The 17,751-nt window shown below is 28.5% G+C and overlaps 1 protein-coding gene across 2 annotated transcripts in view; it reads right to left on the reverse strand.

Moving 5' to 3' along the window:
- Positions 1 to 533: 533 nt before the first annotated feature.
- Positions 534 to 17,751, reverse strand: part of LOC136979055 (obscurin-like) — a gene marked incomplete at its 5' end in the record, with an annotated part of 71,823 nt that continues 54,605 nt past the window's right edge. For both annotated transcript variants that reach the window (XM_067274964.1, XM_067274955.1), the window contains 10 exon segments: positions 534 to 790; positions 5,569 to 5,641; positions 5,719 to 5,907; positions 8,178 to 8,327; positions 8,503 to 8,578; positions 10,957 to 11,137; positions 12,216 to 12,498; positions 12,573 to 12,756; positions 13,120 to 13,284; positions 17,192 to 17,323. In XM_067274964.1, the coding sequence (XP_067131065.1) occupies positions 5,602 to 5,641; positions 5,719 to 5,907; positions 8,178 to 8,327; positions 8,503 to 8,578; positions 10,957 to 11,137; positions 12,216 to 12,498; positions 12,573 to 12,756; positions 13,120 to 13,284; positions 17,192 to 17,323 (1,400 nt within the window).

Genomic DNA, 17,751 nt, shown 5'->3' on the forward strand with positions numbered 1-17,751 from the left:
GCGGGCGCTACCATCTTTCTTTCTTTCACCGTCGTTCCTAAATGCCTACAAACAGCAGCGCACTCCCGTAGTAGCGGAGACGCAGAGCGACCGCTATTAAAGAACGCACCCCTAGAGAGATCGACTAATAGCACTTAGTCACGTGATTTACCGATGTTTCGACCGCACCCAAGCCCGTCTTTCTCGTTTGTCTCGGGCGCGAACAGTATGATATCAACACGGTTTCACCGAGATAAAAATTTCTTATGATAGTTTTAAACATAAAAAATTGATAAGCAGTCGCCCGATTTTTCAGTATGATCGACAGAACATTTAATTTACGTATTCAGTGAAGAACTTTTGTATCTTACGCGTGCTCGCTAATGTCCCGAACCGACATACGTCAACCACTTTTTACCGGGCTTAAAATTTCTTAAGATATTCCGAAACATTGCGAAAAAGTTGAAAAAGGGCTTTTTCTGGTTAAACTCGACATTTAAATTTAATAAGCAATCACGTGCACCATAACATTACAAAATTTAATGCTCCTTACACAGATGTTTAAATAAGTTTATTTCGAAATTATATCTGCAAAGAAATGACTTTATTTCTTTTAGAAATATATTTTAGACAATATTAAATAAAAGATGTTACAAGAACTACATTCTTCACATTCTCTATGGCCACACAACTTCAAATACATAATTTTGTAGCAGAAGTCACAAATATTCCGGTGAATTGTTGCTGGTTGACTTTGTACATACATAATATCACGATAAAGGCATATTTATTTGGTTGTGCTTTTTAATTTCTAAAAAAAAAGAAATCAAGTGTTATTTTATTTATTATAAGATAGTGAATAGTTGTTTGTAATACAGTAGTGGCTATAAAAATTGCATCATTCATAAAATTGATAAAAATATCTCTCTCTACTCTACTTTTAAATTAAACATATAAAAGTACAGTATTAAGTGCAGGTTGTGTTTACCTACGTATCACAGAAAAGAACGGCTTTTTTAATATCGATGTCCCCAATATCTATATATTGTTCTATCAGAGACAGTATACTTAGCACATATAGTTAGAATATGGGATATATATATACAGTATATTATTTATCCAAACAAAAACATTGAGATGTAAAAAATTACTCCAAGTAAAAATTTATGACAATTTAGATGGCGGTCAAAATTCTTCCTGGCAGGTTTTTTTTTGGTAAAGATAAACTTGGCGCTTGCAGGAGAAATGTAGAAAACAATAATAGATTATAAAGGTCTTTTTGTTGAAGTTATTTTCTTTTTATTTAGGTTATTTTCACATTGAAATTTATAGGTTTGTTCATTTAAGGTTGAGAGGATGGGATTTTTAGATACCAGGGATGGTAATTACTTCGGTTTAGGCTGGCTTGGTCTATATTTATAGAATGAGAAATTCCAGATTCCAGTAACAAAGTATAACCATATTTCCAGTCTTGGACATTATCTTTAAACAATAGATCTGATACTCCAAATGAATTCAACATATAATTTAACTTAGTTTGCCAAAGATACTCTGATATTGATTTTTTACTATATTTTATTATTTCTTGATGTAAAAAAATAATATTGCTGTCACTTTTAAATTTTAAACTGTAGTAAAAATTTAATTATTCATTTTAGGAAGAAGGGAAAAGACCAGATGCGATTAGTTTCGTGATGTATTGCGTACGGGAACAGTTCTCTCCAAATGGAGTAATTTACGAAGGAAGTAGATATGAAAACTTTCTAATTTGTATAAGTAATCAAGACCTCAGATTGGACTAGCATAGTAAATGATTGGGTTGATTATTGAATTATAGAGTTTCATATGGATAAACAGATTTGAAGTTTTTGAAGTAGAGCACAAAAATAACAGATTATCAATAGCTAGTTTTACTTTATTCTTTAAATTCGAAATGTGTGCTTTGAATGTATGATTCCAGTCAAAGATAACGCCCGGGAAGTTTATTTTGTTTACTATCTGCAGAGGATTCTTGTCGAGATATATCGTAGATTATGTTTTTCGAGATTTTGCTGTTATTACAGAATATGATAACTTTTGTTTTAGTGGGATTTATTGTTAAATGGATCGATTTTTCTTCGCAAGGAGACTTTTGTAGGTGCTAAAATTGCCAGATTGTCTGCAAATAAGACATAGTGAAAGACTCTGTTGCGAGTTCGATACCATCTGTGGATTCATGAAAAAGTTGATCAATCTCTAGTAAATAAAAGTTGAATAAGTAAGGTGTCCTTGGAGTACACCTCAGGATGAGACTAGTGAAGGAAAGAGGGACTTGCCCTGTTTAATTTTTACATTGTATACTGCAAATAATTTTGATATTGTAGATGAAAATTGGCCACCTGCTCCTTTGACTTTTAAATTGTGCACCAGTAAGGGAATGTGGACCGAATTGAAAGCTTTCTGAATGTCTATGAACGATACATATACTTTTCTGTGTTTTTTAGTTAAGTATAGTTGTATTAGCAATGATAATAAGAAGATAGCAGATTCTGTTCCCTTGTTTTTGATATAGGCATACTGGAATTTAGCTTCTAGATCCATTGTTTTAGTCCATTGTTCAAATTTTGTAGCTAGTATTGTCGTAAAACATTTTCTCAAGGTTGATAATAGATATATGGGTCTATAATTACTTGGAAAGAGTTTGTCGCATTTTTTATGTATTATTGTGAGTATAACAGAATTCCAAGACTGGGTATTTAGTTGCTCTTTACATTGAATTGAATAAGAGTAGTTTTATTCTTGCCTGATATGGGAGTGTCTTCAGAAATTTAGTTGAGATGTAATCACTTCCTGGAGTTGTGTTGCTACGAGTTTTGTTTATGGCATCTTCAAATTCTTTAATTGTAAGTTTGGAGTTCAGGTATTCGTTGTTAAAATTAGAATTAGGTATTAGTGAAGGAATAGATTGGACATCTGGAAAGTGCTGGTGAAAGTTTTCCCATGTTTCATAGTTTATTGTTGAGGTGTTTTCGCATAAATCTATTTTAAAGTGGAATTTTCGTATTAAAGACCAAAATGAACCCTTACGAAATAGTTTTAAGTTGGTTTGTTTCATCTTTTTTATCTTTTAACAATTAATGTCGTACCATGGTTTTTTAAATTTATTTTGGATGTATTCGTTCATTATCTGAATCATATGATTATAAATTTAGATCAGTTATTTTTGGAATGTTGATAAATGTATTTTCAATTTCATCTAAATAACTTGACATTTTGTAGTAAATTCTATGCTGCCTGTAACACATTAGTTGATGTACTGTGCGAAAACAAGAAGAATTTTCTTATTGTTGGAAAATGATCAAATACGTCATACAAGGTATGTATTTATAGTGAATTCCGAACAACAATCCAGCAAAAATTCTGAACATATAGTGGATTTACCACTATGTTCGATACAGATAAATTCTGCTGGATATTCAGACTTGATACTTCCATTTAAAATAAACAATTTATAATCATTTATTAATTTTATTCCTAGTTTATTAGCATACTTGTCTTTTGAACATTGGATATCCTGAACTAATGAGTTAGAACCACTGTATTGAGAGTCTGTCATCTCAACAATAAGTGAGGTAAAGTCTCCGAATAGGAGGATATACGGAGGATGTACTGCCAAAGATCAATTATTTTTAAAAATTTTGTTGAGTTTTACTAAATAGTTGGAAGAATGTAGGCAGCCATTACAATTATCAGTTGACAGTCTTTGTTTCCAAGTATAGGTTTGTTCATTGATAGTAGTAGTAGAATGTAGTTATTGGATTTTTTAGTTCGAAGTATTTTGCAAAGGTGTTTTTTCTTTTTTTTATTAAAATACATACACTATGTCCTTGGATGTCCAAGTGATGGCCTAAGTTTTTTACATCTCAGATGTTTTCGTTTGAATATCAATTGTTTTTGTTTAATAACTCTATTATTAAGTCACGACATAAGATGATTACGTACAATTGGGTAGGTGCTCTGCGACTGAATGTTTTTGATATGCAGTTTAAAAAAATCGCTATAAAAAGTTTCAATTGGCATAAATTTGAGCTTTTGTAAATCTGAGTAACATTTTGAATAAAATTCATTTGTTTCCATGCAATTTTATCTTTATAAGCATAAAATTAAGATGTAAAACTGCTCTATGGAGAAACCCCTGTAAACTTTGATCTATGACCAAAAGTTTGGTCATAAGCACCTCACTAATAACAAGAAAGGCTTAAGTTAAAAATTTGAACTTTCTACACCCAGAAGTTTTTCTCTATGAGCATCTGCAGTGCAGATAAAGAATAAGAAAATACAGCTTTTTTGACAATTTTTGCACTTTTCAATTGCTTATATTTTGGCAACCGCATTACAAAATATCTTGAAATTTTGCACACTACCTAAGAAAATGTGTTCAGTATTCTTGCATTTATAAAATCATTTATGATCTAAGCAACTAATAAAAATTGATATAGGAATTTGTCTGCTTTGTAGTTATTGAAAAAAATGAAAAAATGTTTGAAAAAATAATTTATAAAGCTGTAAGGATCATAAATGACAAAATAATAAAGTGTGAGATCTAGACTTCCAGCGAGCATTAGTTCTAAATTATGCCACTTTAAATTAATTGAATTTTTTCAAGATTTTTTTGCAATAAATATGTTAATGTACAGATCAAAATTATATAAACTATTAGACAGTTCTCATCATTTTAAAATTAACAACCATTTTACATCTTGATAGTTCTGTATGTTGTTTTGAGAAATCATGAAATTGAATCTAATCTCAGGCATAGATAGTGTTAACTTTTTAATGAGGTTTCAGTATTTGTTTAGGAAATATACTTGGATGAAAGATGCATAAGGTATCCCCAATAAACTTAATTTTGACAAAATACAAGGATCATGCAAAGATACTGACTGAGGTTCATGTACAAGAATAAATTGGTGTTCCCTCACTTCATGAGATAAGAAAATATTAAACTGCATCCAATACATAAACTGAGCTCTATTGATTGGGACTTTTGGATTTAAGCCAAAGTCATGTGGCTGGTCATCATACCCTCCCTCACAGGTTGCTGTGACAGAGATTAGCTCCGAAATGCAATATTTATGTTTCAACAGTTGTACGTGTAAACATAATTGTTTTTCTCTTACTATATTTATACATACAAATTTTTTGGACTCTGGTATTTTTAAACGAAGCATCCTAAGAGTTTAGTGTCCTGATCCTGAGCAATATATGTTTGGATATTATTGTTAGCAGCATTACTCTTATACATGAATTTTAAAATTAAATTAGTTTATCTAAATTTTATTATGTCACTTTAGGACAAAAACTTAGTTCTTTAATTAGTTGCCAAACTGCCAAATTAGTACAGAAGTATTGAATTATAAGTTGACAAAACTAATTTCAAACAATTATATATTAAAGATGCAATATAAGATTATAAATAGCAATGAATCAAATTTAATTTGCAATAACATTTGCATTATTGCAAATTAGATTTGATTCATTAGGATATATTTTCAACAGCTTGACTGAACTATTTATATGTAGAAAAGAAGAAAAAATAAAGATATTTACCATTTTAAACTTGTAGTTCTTATTTGCTTCGTTTCAAAATTCTTCCAGTGTATCTGTCTCCAGAGAAACAGATCTATAGAAATTTAAAAATTTATATATATTGTATACGGTATATTATTTTATAATATAAACAATGATATAAATACAAACTTGGAGATAGACATTCCAAACATATTAAGTAGCGCAGGTGGACTAGACAATCTTTTCTGTGCATGAAACTGTTCAGAAAATTCATGGATGCGATGAGTAAGAAATATGGCATGTTCTCGCTTTCTTATCATAAATTCACTTGGAATTAGCCATTTGTTTTCAAAACACTCCTCAATAGTTGGCCGCTTTCTAAAATGATAACAAATACCGTTTAATTATAAAAACGGGAAAGGCTAAATTACATTATGAAATTTTTATAAGTGTAAAATAGTTATCACACAATTATCTTTTAAATAATCATCTCAAAAGCCTATTAACATTGAACTAGTAAATCAACTAATAATATATTTTATATATTTTAACCACACAATTATAAATGTTCATCTATAAAATTTTTTCTTGTGCAAAAATTCTTACTATGCTTTATATTATAGTGATAGGCATCATTAAGCAATGAAACACATTTGAAATGTTGAAAAAGTTAATTAACAAAATACAAATTTGGATATATTGTTTCAAACTGATATAAATTTTGGAATAGTTAACCAACAAACAGTGTACCAGTTTTAGATAGCAGCATAATATACAATATTTTACTGGTATTTATTTTCTGAATTTTGAAGAAATATTAATTATTAAATTATACAGTGTAAAAAATGTGTGCCAGTATTTAAATTTATTAAATGAAAATGAAAACTTAGTTTTTAAGAGGGTTAGTGTCAGTATCTATTTTGACTAGGATCAATGCAGCTAGTTTCAACTGAGAGTCAAATTATTACTAGTCCTAAATAATATTATTGTATAAGTGAAAAAATTTTCTTAACACTTGTAAACAGTATTTGACATCAAAAAGTAAATATATTTTATTAAGCAAACTACAGATGACAGTAAAAAAAGTATTAAAAATTGATAGAAATATATGTACTTTTTTTCTTTGTTTAAAAAGAAAGTCAGGAACAAGTTATTTCAAGAGAGGAACTAAAACAAAAAATTTATTAGAGAAAACAAGATTTCTGAAAGCTGGATTGTCCTGAAAGAAATGTATTATTTCATTTTAGTAATTAAATAATAATAGGTATACAAGTAGAGCATCATTTCAAATGTTTCTTACTTATCTATAGTGTGTCAAGTAAATGTTCTTTTTTTGTTTGTTGTGTGTTTATTTTCATTTTAGGAATAATGATAAAAATGGATTGAAATTTTGATAGCAAAATTATTCATAATATTCATGCAAGTTTAGATTGAAATTTTAATATAATAAAAATAAAAAGCATCATCTAATTGTTCCATTATAATTAACATAGATAAAATTCTAATCATCCTGTGCAAACTTAGGTTATGCAACAATATGATATATCCAATATCATCCCTATTAGATGCCAGTTGGGCTTAAAATGTTCCAAATAGCAATAATTCAAATTGGTAAAAACATTAGATTAGAATTGATTTTTATTAATGGAAACAACTATCACAAGTTGTGCATTTAGTAGACCAAATTTGCAGTAATTTTCCATTGACTGTTGCTATGGATATAAACAGTCTTACAATAAATTTAAGCTAGTAAAAAATTATAGAAGTTAGGTAAAAGATGTTCTAGTGAAATTTGATTTTTTTAAATATTATTAAACATATTGTGTACTATATAATAATAGCGCATTACTGTATAGTAGTAAAATATAAATTTCTCAATAACAAAAATACAGTACTATTGTGGCAGTATGCTGTACTCTATGTATAGATCTTAAAAATGAAAAATATATATATAATAAAATTGACTATTTCTCTACTCCTTTGTTCTTTTGTTCCTTTTGTTTTCCGAGTTTCCAGAACTTTCTCACTCAACCCTTTCTTGGAAAGTGTGGGTGGCTAACAATAGAAAGAATGAACCCTGAGGGTGCGACACATGTCTGGGGAAGACTTCAGGTTGTTTAAGGCATTGGCTGGAGCAACGGAATGCAGTCTCAAGATAAGAGGCCTATGAGAAGGGAACAATTTCTCAGAAAAGATCCTTTTTTTTTTTTTTTTTTTCGAGAGATATCCAGAGTGATTATCGAATATCGTATCCAGATATTATCATAAGGATGTCTGGATTGGAATCAAGCCATATCACCAAGAGATATACAGAATTGGGTACCCCTTTCCTAAAATATATTTCCTCATTTACCGTATTTTACAGACTATAAGACGCACTTTTTTCTTTGAAAACTTGCCTCCAAAATTCAAGTGTGTCTTATAGGTATTTTTTTTTTAAATTGCTTTAAAATTAAGGTGCGTCTTATAGTCCATAAAATACGGTAGTTCTAAGTAGATTAAGGTTCTAGTTTTTAGATAATTCAATCTGCGATAGAGATATTCAAGTGTACCCCCCTTAGACTACAATTAATGATTTGAAAACACTAAAGTTTTATTGCATGTGGAGAAATCATTGTATATACATATATTATTAAATTTATTCTTACTGTGGTGTTCTCTTGAATAGCTGCATCAAAAACCTAGTGGCTTCTTGTGTGACTTCTTTATATAAATTATCAAAATGATAACGTACATAAAGAACATTGCTTGTAGTTTCCACGTCATTTTCACCATGAAAAGGAGATACTCCACTCAACCTGAAATAATTCAAAATTACTAAATGCATGCAAAAAAAAAATTATGTAATAATTTTTTGACACAATTCGTTTAATTTTATTTTTCCATTAAGATTATTTTACCATAAATAAAATGAAAATATTTTTTTTATGTAGCGGGTATTAAAATTTATTGCAATAATAGAATGTTACTTACAGAATGTAAGTCAAAACTCCCACGCCCCACAAATCACTAGCTGTGCTTGCATCTTCTTGTTTTAATATTTCAGGAGCTGTTAAAAAATAATAATAATAATTATGATTCATAGTTATATTCAATTACCATCCTTCCCTTAACTTCTTAGTGCTCATTAAGATTCTGTTTTGGCAACTGATTTTAACTGTAAAATTTGTTTCAAACATCACCCCATGATTGGTGAGAAATGTCTTTATAACTAATATTGTAATTTCTGTAACATTTTTTTTATTTTTTAGTTTATATTAACCATGAATGCAAAAAAAATTTTGGATTATTAAGAATTTCAATTTTATTTTAAAAATAAGTAACAAATCTGTAAATATATGAGAATCATTAAAAACCAATAAATTTTATTCTATCCTGCAGTGCCACTTGAAGGGATTTTGTCTCAGAGAGAGCAAAAACAAAGGATTCTCTAAAATTATGTTCCTTAAACAGGTATTTTTATACTTATACTATCTTCATTTATCTTTTACACTCACAATTAATAAATACTTGTAGAAAAACAAAACAGTAAAAATTTCAACTACCCTATAAATCATGATGTTATACAAATTGTAAAGCACCTAAAGTACATACATCTTTAAGAAAAACTAGAGGGACCATCTTATAACATAAGGATTATAGTTGTTCAGTCTAACAAACTACAGGATGAGCAAAAGTAACCATACATAAGCTCTGTTTTGTATTTTTGCAGGTAACTAGGGAGAATGTCATTGATGTTCAATATGGAAGAGCACATTGAAATGGTGCTGGTTGTTGGAACCTAAAGTTGCTGTGCAGTCACATTCGTGTTCTTGTTTATTAAAAGCCTTCAAAAGAGTACTCAACAGCTGTCATTGGAAACCAGTATTAGCTGTAAAAACATTTGCCACATCATGAAGATAAAAAATACAAGATGATGATCCAGACTGATGCTTCAATTCTGTGAGTGGCTCACAGAATCGGGGGTATGGAGTCAGTAGACCAAGTCCTTGACATTGACTCTTGCCTCTAAGTAATTATTTAAAAATATACTTTGATTATATTAATCCAGCATGGCATTTTATCATGAACAAGTGAATCATCAGACATTCCCATTGAAACTGAAAGTACTATTTTTTTTGACAGAATTTATCATTATCAACTACACACTAATTAACAAACAAAAATGTTTTCTATCTGTGGTTATAGTAAAGTATTCAACCTGTAAGTAATACTAAATTTAAAACCCAAGTCAAAAAACTTGTGTTTTAAATTTAGGGTTTTAAAATAGGTTGAATACTAAAATTCTTAGCCATTTTGTATGGATCTTCTGACAATAAAAATTTGGAATTAGCTAATACAGATTACTTGAATATAAATTTCCAAAAAAAATCGGCAGTAATTAGTGATATGCAAAGATCATGAAGTAAGAGAATCATCATAAAATACGATCTTACATTACATGGTATGTACTTAACACACAGGCATGTTAATCTTCTACAAGATAAGAGATTACATTAACCTCCTAATAGGCATGTTAAAGTACATAATAAACATTCTGCAGCTTTACACAGAATATATGAAAGCAGATCAAAATTTCTCTGACAGGGAAACTTTCTACATACATGGAAAGTTCAATCATCAAAATCTGTAGTATTGGTATCATGGACAACAAATTACAAGAGATGAGAGGTGATAGTGTATCAGCTAATGTATAGGGAAATACTGAAGAACACTATGATGTCATTGGCATTGAATGAGGAAGGATAATTCCCAGTATTCTTCCAATATGATGGAGCACCACCCAATTATGGTGAGGTGGTGCAACAGTGATTTGAGAACAGTCCAACACCCCAGAAATTGTTAATCTAAGTTCCATAAGTAGCCAGCATAGTCTCCAGACATTCTCCACTTGATTTTTATCTGAAGCAGTGCTTGAAGACTTTTAGTGTACTAAGAAAATATTTGAAACCTTCTGCATATGAAAACAGGAATCATTGCTGCCTGTGCCACTGTATTACTGGCAGTGCTGTGCACCCTGTGTGATGTTGGTTACATTAAAAACATCACATGACAATTCTGCATTGCTATTTATACCATTTTGTATCTGTTTATTACAATACAGAGAATTATGTGCATGTCTAAGTATGATGACTTTTGCTCCATCTTATATTAAAATAAATTTACTCTTATAAAAATACCTTTGCTTTATAAAATTATTATTAGTTAAAATCAATAAAGAAATCTCAGAAGATGTAATTCTCTTTCTGGCCTCTTTCTATGGGCCCTTGCTATCCAGTCTGTATAAAGTACATTATAAATCTGTAGTTTTCATAGATAGAATCTTATTTATTTCACTACTGTAAATTTGAAAATTATTGCACAGTGTGATAAAAATCAAATATATAATTAAAATTATATTAAGTCACATAATTATATAATACATACCTAGGTATTCAAGTGATCCACGAATATTTACCCTGGCTCCTTCTGGTGGAATACACTGTGCTGAACCAAAATCTACTAATTTAACATCAAGATGATGTTGATCTGTTAGCACTACATTGTCAGGTTGCAATTCTAAATAGCAAATGCCTCGGAAATGAAGATATTCTAGAGCATCTAAAACCTAAAATAGTAATATAAATTCAATTATATAAACATACATTTTATTTAAAATTAAACATTTAAGTATTTTATGTATTTTTCTAATGGATTCAAATGTAAATATATTGTCAGATTTATCAAATATCTAACAACCAAACATCATTAGAACCTTAGTTAAACTATGTACAGTAGAGCGTCGAAAATTGGAGTCAATTGGGGACTGGGGTAGTTCCAATTAGTCATTTGTTCCGATTTCCGACTTTGTACGAAAAAATATATTAACCTGTCCGATGTTCAAATTTTTCTCCGTTGCGTGTCGCTTCGTGTTGAATTTTTCGCCGTTGCGTGTCGCTTCGTGTTGAATTTTCGTCGATTTTAAGCCTAACGAAAATTTTTATAATAATAATCGAGGCTATCGTATCGTTAAAAATTATTTCTGCATTTTGTACAAACAAAATAAATATATCGAAGAATATAAAAAACATGGAAAATTATACTTTAGAAGTAAATCTAGTATCAAAAACGTTCAATTCAGCACGACACAGTCCAACTGAAAATCGTTCCGATTTTCGGCCATTTCGATTACCGACGTTCCGATTAACGACGCTCTACTGTATTCAATTTATATCAAAAAAATATTTCTGAAAAGGTAACTTTCAAATGTTAAGTAGGGATTATATAGATTACGACCTATGGAATCTTGGGACTTCTTTGGTCCAAAAGTAGGGTACCGTTGAACTCGTCTCGGTCCCCTGAGTTCAAATATATACTCAGTCCCAAAATTCCGTAAGTGGTAATCTACAGTACAGCCGCCATTAAGTGAAATGTAAACTTTAAGCATTGATATTTTATTAGATCATTTCTTAAATTATGTAAAAAAATATAAAAATATTAATTTGTTTAATTTTAAATTTAGCAGTAATACAAATTACCACTAAAAATATAATTTTTCAGTAAAATTTACATATTTTTGCTAGTTCATAATTTTAAAAATAAATAAATAAATTATGATTAAAAATTCATATTTGCTTTTTGATAAATATTGATTTATTAAAAAAATGAACATGAATATTATTGCAAATATTAATTAAAAAAATTACCTGTGTGACAACTTTTGCAACCATTTCTTCTGTATATTGATGACGGCAAGAAAAGTATGTCAGAATATCCATTCCTGATAACTTTTCCATAATGAATATTGTTGCAGTTGGATTAGTGCTTGCCATTTCTAGAGAAACAATTCGTTCATGTTTTAATGATCGTAGGATGTCAAATTCATGCAGAATACTGGATTCTGTTTGTGGTGTTTTTTGCAAGACTTTAGCTATAAGTGTAGTATTTTTTTGTTTCACCCATACTTTAACCGTAATGGAAAATCTTCCCCTGAAAAATGACCATATTAAAAATTTATTTATTTTAATATATTTTAAATTAAAACAAAGAAATTAAATACTAACCTTGCAACTTCTGATACAAAGTTATATAATTCAAGGGGATCACCTTCAGTCAATTCTATTGGATTATCTTCTAAACTATAATCCAAATTAGTAGATTCTAAATCATCTAAAAATAATTCTTGACCTCTTTCTGTCATTTCTTGTTGATATTTTCTTGCCTTACTAATTTTTACCTTCGGTGATCCTGAAAAAATAATGTCTATAATTATGCCAGATATTGAGTCTATCTACTATTTACTGACTTAACAGTCATAAATTGTAATTATTATTGTAATACTGTAATCAAAATCTATTTTGATTACAGTATTACAATAATAAGTCAATAGAAACAGATTTAATTTAATTTATTTTTACAAAGACACAAATATTTATATAAATTAACAATGATTAATCTGAACCAATATAAAAAAAAAATTATTATTTCAAAATGAAGCATTAATTATGAAAAAATTAATGAATAAAACTAAATATTTTCTAAAACTATGTATAATTTTTTTTGCTTAAATAAAAGTATTTTAATTTATAAATTTAAACAAATTTTAAATACCTGTTACTAATGTATTACAAGGTTCTGATGGTTGACTGTAATCTCCCCAGCCAAATCTATTCTTTGCAGCTAATCGTAAATAATACGTGGACGATGGGGTTAAATCTCTTATGACAAAGAATTCGTGAGCAATATTTTTGGCTGCTTTTGACCACTGGTCTTCGTCTGTAAAGAAAAATGAAAATAGTTTCTGTAGACTAATAATTTTCCATTTATAAATAAATTACAAAATGCTTCAAACCCCAAATTCAAAATTTTTATATTTTTGTTGACAGGTTTTCCCAGTATAATCAGTTATATTGTGAAAAATTTTATTTATTATTAATTTTTTGAATGTTAAGAATGAAATTATACAAATTACATATATTTCAAGTTTTTTGATTGCTTTTCTTCAATTTGATTTTTTTACATTTATTAATTTACTAACAATAAATTTGAAAAAAAAGAGGAAAACTATTTGTTTTAATCTATTCATAAAATATTCACAGTTTTCAAGATATTGTTTCATCAGATCATAACAAAATTTGAATAAAGAACTGAACATTTTTTCAAAAAAATTCTGTTATTTGTTATAGTCATAAGCCATATTCCATGTCCCACTTTTATTGCTATATTATTTCTTAAAATGTTTTATTTTTTATGGCTTGGAATGCAAGTTTCAGTAATGTACTGTATTATAATTCAAATGTTCAAACAACATAGAATTTTTTGAAAAAGTGTTCTGTTCTTTATTCAAATTTTTGCCAAGATCCTGATGATAAGACAAAATGTCTCAAAAAATGTTTAATTGTAATTAAAATACAAAAAGTTTCCTTAATTTTATAGAGTTTGAATATTTTAATATATAGGAAGACTTTTTTTCTTACTTTAATGACTAGAAAATGAACATAAAATCAACACAAGTTAAAAATTACTAATACTTAAAACAGTGGTTCTCAACCTTTCTTAGGTCGTGGAACATCATTCATATACTTTTTATTACACGGAGCATTAGCATCAATACATTCAAAAATTGATAAGTAATTCCGTGTTTAGTGTTTTGTTGTTTTCTGAGAATAGTAAACTAATAAACTTTAATATATTGAATAAAATAGAAACATGGAATTATCTACAAATATACCAATGGGAATAAATTTGAATAAAAACTTTAAAATCTTTTCTTTCGTGGAACACTGAAGGTAGGTTTGTGGAACACTGGTTAAGAACAACCGACTTAAAACAATAAAACAAAATAGTGAAACAATTTGCCATTACCAGATAAAACTGTTAAACAACTAGGACTAGGTGCAAGTATTCTAGAATGCTAACAAAAGACAGCAGCCAGATGGCTGAGGCAGTTAAGACAACCTACTACTCTTGGGACATGGGACCAAATTCCTGGAGTCACCATGTGGTTATCTTATTGTGGGTTTGGCCAAACTCACAATGGGTATGATTAAAAAAGACCCTCTTAGTGTCACAGGGTAGAATGAAAGAAAAATATAAAAAGGACAGTTTTCCTGTTTTATTGATTTAAGTCTTAGTGTATGTCATTCTTTTCCTTATGTACTGCAGAAAGTTCCAGTAAATTATACATATAAGAACTTCTTGTATATAATTCATACAGAGTTTATGGAAGTTATCGTTAAAAGCTTTCTTGTAAAATAAAGAGAAAAGTAATTGAAAAAAGGAGAAAAGTTGATTAAGCTATAAATCTAAAATGAATTTTATGTGATGTAATGTCAAGAACATTTATTCTTTGTTTATTAATTTTATTAAATACCATCCTGATTATACTAAAAAAGAAAAACAAATTAATATAATATATTGTTAAGAATGTGAGTCATTTGATACAAATATACTTAACTTTTGTTTTATTAAAATTTTATTCATAAATTGATAAATAACAAAATATATTATTTTTTCAAGCAGTTTTGATAACTTCTTTTTATTTTTATAATTAAATTTTGATTGGAGAATAAAATAAAGTACATTACAATCTATAAGCAAACAACTATTGGATTATATTGGGCTATTTTAAATTAATTACTAAATAATTTATCACCAAGGGAGGTGTTAGGTGCCATCTCTTATTAGATTTAATATTTATAACTAAATTAAATAATTTATAAAATTCTGGAAGAAAAGAATCAGTCAAGAGTGGGATATAATCTGGTAGTTGTTGGCTTATTACATATTTTTATCAGGTTTGTAGATGTTAGTTTATGTACATTGCAATCTATTTTTTAATTATTACATAGAATGAATAAAAACTGAAAGTTCTCATAAATTTTGATTAGGAATCAGATACAGTAGAGTCCTGAAAACTCAGCACTCGATAACCCGGCAGTCCGGATAACTTGGCCACACTCCCACTCCTCCACCATGTGTCTGGTGCTGGTGCGTGCTCAGCCGTTCAGTCTACCAGTGGTACCTGCAGCCTTTGCAAGGGTTAGTCAATTTATTAACCCTGTTGCGTAACTCTATGTGAATGACTGTGAATTCATTAATTTTCATTTTCATATAGTAAAGGCTCTATGCCTTCATAAGTATGTATTTTTCCTTTGTTTAAGGGTATTTGGGCAGTTTATTCTCTGTTGTCTTCTCAAGCAAACAATACATACAAATACAATACAGTATTTTCTGAGGAAACACTTGTACTTATTCTTTTTTAACCCTATTCCTGATAACCCGGCCACCCTTCAGTCCACATTAGGCTGAGTTTTTGGGACTCTACTAGTTCCAAAATTATTATTTGATTTAGGATTGTAAATGCTTACTTTAAATCTGATTATATAAATATACATATTACAAAATATTTCATATGAATACAATTATAAGAATTTTGTTGCTTATAGATTTTAAAAATAGATTTGTGTTTATATCAGGTAAATTCTAGAATTTATCTTCAATCTGATAGTATCTTGCTGTAATAGCAAGACACTAGTTTTTTTTTTATATTTTAGTACAGTGAACAGTAAATCAATATCATAATTTGATTTAAAATATTTCTTCCTATCTAATGAAAAAGTATTCATAAACCATTTTTTTAAATATAAATTTAAAAAAATTTTTAAGTTTAAAATTATATATTTTATTTCATAACTTTTAAGTAAAAAATTTTAAAATGAATTTAGTACTAAAACATCTTGCAGAACCAAAAAACTCCAGTAATTAATCACAGACAGAAGGATTAATGTTTTTGAACCTTTCTACGAATCTTCTTCAGGTCAAAGGTTTTGAATCGAAATGCTTTTCAAATTCAAGTCTTTGACCTGAAGAAAATCTGTGGAAAGGATTGAAAACATTAGTCCTTCTGTCTATGATTATTTACTGAAGGTTTTGGTTCTGAAATATGCTTTAGTATTGTATATTTATACTTCAGTCTGAAGAATTGTTGTGAATAGAAAATACATATAATTTATTTTTATTGGTTATAACAATAAAATCAAAAATAGTTTCTATTTTTATTTATAATATTTACAAGTATTATGAATAAATATATGTAAAATTATTTTTCTAACTTTTTATATTACAGGTATACCTCGACTTATGTCAGTAATTGGTTCCAGGAGAGGCGACGTAAGTCGAAAAACAACGTAAGTCGAATTTACTTGTGTAGGTACAACGTAAGTCGTAGTTTCGACTTACGTCGTAACTAAACGCCAATAATGGAGGAAACGCCAATAATGAGCACTTAAAGACTGCTAAATAAGACGACAACGCAGGAACACAGATGTTTTCATGTTTTGTTCTCTAGGATTTATGATGGTTATATTAACATTTACTGTAAATATACATATTTTAATATGATTTTATGTGCTTTTAACGCTTTTCTAGTGTTATTACGACTTCAATGTTTGTGGTGGATGGATTTAAAGTCGAATAAAATGACTTAAACTTGATTTTTATTTTTCCATATACTTTTTTGACAAACGACGTAAAATCGGGAACGACGTAACTCGAGAGGGACGTAAGTCGAGGTATACCTGTATTTTGTTCTATAATAAAAAATTAGCACATAATTTTAAGATATCTAAAATACATTTCAAAGTTTGATCAAATATTTTTAATATATGTATATACAACTAACCTGATTTTTTATATTCCAAAGAATAACACAAAATAGGAGAATTTCCATCGCTTTTTGGTGGATTCCAAACAGCATATAATTCTGTATCTGAACACTGTTGAACAGTTGGTGGCTCAGGATGACCTGGGACATCTAAGGAGAGTGATTATTTTATTAATGCATAATTCTAACTTAAATTATTCAGAAATATCTATGGAATGTTTGCGAGATCAAGGACACACATTTTAATCTTTTTGCTAACTTTGAAATGCAGTTTTTGCCTAATATTAATGTTTGGTACAATTAATTTGATAAGGCAATGAATTTTATAAGATTTAAAAAGTTCTGTATAATATTTTATTAAAATTTTCATAATTTTTTAAGAAATTAATTTTATTTACCATAAATATAAAATGTTTCTAAATTATCTCATAAAGTAGTTGATATGATTTATTCAATATACATAGTATAATCAGATGTATTGATTGAATTGAAATGAAATATGTATTATAATTAATGGGATATGAAAAATATCCATTAATTATAATTCAAAATTTTTTATATCAGAATTAATAATTGCT

The sequence above is a fragment of the Centruroides vittatus genome, unplaced genomic scaffold, assembly GCF_030686945.1.
Source record: "Centruroides vittatus isolate TY-2023 unplaced genomic scaffold, ASM3068694v2 contig_1154, whole genome shotgun sequence".
NCBI lineage: Eukaryota > Metazoa > Arthropoda > Arachnida > Scorpiones > Buthidae > Centruroides > Centruroides vittatus.